General features: G+C 33.4%; 1 protein-coding gene across 1 annotated transcript in view; it reads right to left on the bottom strand.

The window, feature by feature from the left end:
- Positions 1-2,401: 2,401 nt before the first annotated feature.
- LOC125045753 overlaps positions 2,402-5,000 on the bottom strand; it is a 31,142-nt gene continuing 28,543 nt past the window's right edge. Inside the window, exons 4-5 of the mRNA XM_047643194.1 lie at positions 4,012-4,096; positions 2,402-2,917 (exon numbers count right to left, since the gene is read on the bottom strand). Coding sequence (XP_047499150.1) covers positions 2,746-2,917; positions 4,012-4,096 — 257 coding nt within the window. The 3' untranslated portion in view covers positions 2,402-2,745. The remainder of the gene's footprint in view (positions 2,918-4,011; positions 4,097-5,000) is intronic.

Raw genomic sequence — 5,000 nt, 5'->3', positions numbered from 1 at the left:
GTAAGAGAAGACTGCCAAGAGTCCTCTTCTCGCTGATCTCCTCTCCGATGACTCCGCCTCCTCCTCGCGCCGACCATCAAGGAGTCGTGGCGGATCCTGCTCCTCCGGCCGACTCCCCTGGACGTGACCTGGGGAGGGAATGGCCGCCTGAGTGAGGGACCCAATTCTGATGGGGAGCCCGTTCTCTTTTTTTTTTTTTGGCTTTTGTTTTAGCTCTCTCTTCTCGTTCCAACATGTACCTGGTATCAATTCTTTCAGATTATGATTAGTAGGTGTGTGTGTATTACTGTTTCTTTTTATGAACGGGAGTCGTAACGGTCTTTTTGTTCTTAATGTTCTTTGGAGTTACTTATTACTTCCGTTGTTATTGTTATTCTTGTTTTCGGATTTATTATCATTAAGGTATTCTTGCCATTATTTTTATTTCTAACGTTATCAAAATTCTGTCTTTTATTGTTATCATTGTAATCATCATGATGCTTACTATTGTAATGGTGTCATTGTAACTGTTGCCGACATCCTCACCATTATTGTTGTTATTGTCATCATTATTATCATTATCATTATCATTATTATTGTTATTATTATTATTATTATTATTATTATTATTATCATTATTATTATTATTATTATTATTATTATTATTATTATTATTATTATTATTATTATTATTATTATTATCATCATCATTATTATCATCATTATCCTCATCATCATCATCATCATCATCATTATTATCATCATCATCATCATCATTATTATCATTATCGTCATCATCATTATCGTTATCATTTTTGTTATTGTTATTATTATCATTATTGTTATTATTATTATTACTATTATTATTATCATTATTATTATAATCATTATTATTATTGTTGTTGTTGTTGTTGTTGTTGTTATTGTTGTCGTTATTATTATCATTATTATTTTCACCATTATTAATATTGTTCTTATCTTTATTATTTGGATTATTATTATCATTATCATTACCATTGCCATTGGTATCATTATTATTATTATAACTATTGTTGCTATTGTTATTATTTTCATCATTATTGATATCATTTTACTATCATTGTCATTATTACTACCATTATCATTATTGCTATCATTACATATTATTATCATTATTACTATGATAATTATCATTATCATCATTATTATTATAATTATTATTTGTGTCATTATCATTATCACTATTGCTATTATTATTGTTGTTGTTATTGTTGTTGTTATTATTACCTTTTACTATTACTATTATTATCATTATCAATATTACTATTATTATCCTTACAGTTATTATTGTTATTACTGGAATTATTATAAGCATTTCTATAATTGTTGTTGCTGTTATCATTATAATTATTTTTATCTATTAATATGATCTTTTACTATTATTAATGCTATTATTAGTGTTATTGTTATCACCCAAAGTTATTATCATGATTATCATAATTTTCATATTTCTTATTATTATTACTGATATTATTAAACACTATTATTGTTATTATTTTTTTCGTTATTATTATTACTATTATCATTATCATTGTTATTATTATTATTATTATCATTATTATTATTATTATTATTATCATTATTACTGTTATCACTACTATCATCATCATTATCATTAACATCATTATTATTATCTTTATCATTACCATCATTATTATCATTGTTTTCACTATTGTAATTATTATTTTTATTTTTATTGATATTACCATTATTTCATTATTATTGCGATTATTATCATTACTATTAGTAGTAGTTTTAGAAGTAGTATTGTTGCTATTGTTATTATTGTTATTATTATTATTAGTTTTACTATTATTATCATCATTGTTATCATTATTATCATTATTATTATTGTCATTGTTATTATTATTTTTATTATTATTATTATTATTATTATTATTATCATTATCATTATTATCATTATTATTACTGTTATCATCATTAGTCCTATTATCATTATCATCTTTATGACTATTATCATTCATATTAGTATTTTCATCAATATTTTCATTATCAGCATTATCATTATTATCATTATTATTATTATGGTCATTTTCATTATTACTCTCATTTTGACCTACTATTCATTATCATTGTTATTATCATTATAATTACTATCATTGTTACTTTTTATAATTATTATTATCATTACCATTATCATAATAATCGGCATTATCATTATTATTGTCTTTGTAATTATCATTATAATTATCATCATCATCATCGTCATCATCATCAGTTATTATTATTAGTAGTAACATCATCATCATCATCATTGTTATTAATATCACTGATGTTATTGCCCTTGATAGCGTTATTAACCCCTAATATTATCAATGTATTTTTTAAACAAGTATATTTGTTTAATCTAAGTCTTTAATGTTTAATGTTTATATTCACGAATACATATGAGGGTGATGCTGCTTCTTCATGTGAGGCTATTTAAGATGATTCTGATCTGCACTTCTATCTTTTTTTCTTCTCCTTCTTCTTTTTGATTTGGCATTAAACGGCTCTTCGTTTGGCTGCTTAATAATCTTGAGGACTTTCTGCAACACATCTTTAATGGGAAAAATGTCTCGAGAAGCACCAAAGCAGAAATCTCAAGTCAGTGCCGTTGGTGGGATGTCTTTGATCTCTTCTGAGCGAGACATCTTGATGGGACTTGCTCACCAAAACTCGCTTGCGGTTGAAGTGGCGGGGAAGGGCTGCGGGCGCTGATGAGATCTACTCGGGGTCGTCCAAGCCGCGTGGGAGGGCGGAGGGGGCGTGGAGGCAGTGCAAAGGGGCGCGCAGGTTGTGGGTGTCGTGCGGCAGCGGGAAGGCGTCGGGCCCCTGGCTGATGTGGCGCACGGTCCGCTGGTGCCGCACCGGGAGGGGCCGCTCCAGCCGCGTCTGGCTGCGGGAATAGGGGTCGGGAATCGACTCGTCAGATCATCAAATCGTCTTTATATGGGTGTGTAGGAAAATATATTTATATGTGTGTGTGTGAGTGTGTGTGTGTGTGTATGTGTGTGTGAGAGAGTGTGTGTGCGTGTATATATGTGTGTGTGTGTGTGTGTGTGTGTGTATGTGTGTGTGTGTGTGTGTGTGTGTGTGTGTTTGTGTTTGTGTGTGTGTGTATGTGTTTTACTATATGTATATACATGTACGTGCGGAAGAGAGTCTGGGGCGCTAGAGCGGCCTGCAAAGGTGGAGGGGGAAAGCGAAAGTGGAGGGGGTGGAGTAGAAGGAGGAAAGTGAAAGTTGGAAGGCGGAAGGCGGAGGATAGATGATGAAAGCTTAAAGAATCAACCTAATAAGAAATGATCAAGTATGAAAGGAAAAATCTTACATTTACCTCCACTTGTTTTAGTGAAAGTCATCTTGTCAATACTGTACCAAGTTGAAGAGATACTAGTTTTTATTACATAGCCTGAACGCCGCCCTCACATAGTGGATGAGAGATTAAGAAAGAGGATTAAGATTAAGAGCCTCAGGCATGAAATATGGATCCTAATAGAGCTAGATTACGTTAATGGCAATCAAATCTCTCTCACTCTCTCCTTCGACGCAAAGAAGGACGCAGCACTGAAGAATGAGCAGAAAAAAATATGAATATACGATATCCTCCTTCTCAGTAAATCCCTCGCTAAGCATATATGGACACAAACCCTTCCTCTTCTAATCCCACTCATTTTCAGTCGAAATTCGTCAATCCCCCCTTCCTTTCCCTTTTGCCCGGGGACAGTGGAAGTAAGCTTCAATTACTAACGTGCCAGTCAGAGATAGGGAGGTTAATTAAAGCTGTCGTCGCTAACTACATGGAGTACCAGCTGGAGGGAGATAAGGGGACGGGCTCTCAATAGCTATTTCTTGATTGTTTCATCTTAGTACTACTGGAAATTATCTGTACGCTAATGAATACAAGCTTATGGACACAAAGCAGTAACTGTAGCATTTGCAAGCAATGAGTTCAGTTGCAAAGAGCGTTCCACCAGGCTTGCAACTCACCAAATGAGGTAGATGGAGACGGCGACGGTGAAGATGAAGCCCGTACCAACTGCCACAATAGCCATCGTCCAAAAGTTGACCTCTTCTGCAGGTGAAAGCGAGTTAGAGGTGAAGATCAATATCGCCAAGGTAAAGAGGAAAGGAATTCACGTTTGTCCGTGGGTATCTGTGAAAGTTTAGACTAAGGATTTGATAGATATTTTATACGTTTGTGGATGTTTGTGCATCCTTGCGGCTATCAGAAATTGGTCCCCCCGTCATAAGAAGCGGGTTAGTGACCGCATTAGCATAGATCAATATCGCTGTGGTAAAGAGGAAAGCAATCCTGTACGTATCTAATATATAAGAGCTTAATAGAAAGACAGTTGTTTCGAAAGGCCCTCACGCCTTCACGAGCCGCGGATGTACATGCAAATAGAAAAATGTAATAAACGAACGCCTTGATGTACATGCCAAGAAAAATACGATGAGAATACTTGTTTTCCAGAACACTTTCCAAAGTTTACAGTCCCTCATTGTTGAATACTATTGTTGTCTACTTAGTAAGATAACGTAAAAATAAATTATTTCCCGCTGGAGATCAGAGTTATTGCGTTACTAGGAATATATCTTATTACTTTTTTTTTGTATCTGAGGTTGCTATGAGACCGATATGGCATTCCTACCGCGGGAATTATAGTGAAAAGTTTTATTTGAGGTTGACTCCACTTATTGCATATATTTGACATAAATGTTGATATACAGTATACGTGCTTCCATAAAGCACCGGTTTATATGGACTCATGTCAAATCCTCCAGTTATGTATGTATATCAGGGTATATGCATCCAATATAAAAACTGCTTATGGAAATGTATATGATAGACTGAATATTCAATGAAAATAGATATTTCTGACTACCATGGGGTTATCCTGTCTAATTGACGTTTGTATAAAAAAAAAAACTCTACTGTTATTGAACCCTTGTTTCATTAGTCTTAAATGAAGCTG

Source organism: Penaeus chinensis, chromosome 37, assembly GCF_019202785.1.
Source record: "Penaeus chinensis breed Huanghai No. 1 chromosome 37, ASM1920278v2, whole genome shotgun sequence".
Lineage (NCBI taxonomy): Eukaryota > Metazoa > Arthropoda > Malacostraca > Decapoda > Penaeidae > Penaeus > Penaeus chinensis.
Note: the sequence above shows the minus strand (reverse complement) of the source record. Positions and strands in the feature narration are given on the sequence as shown.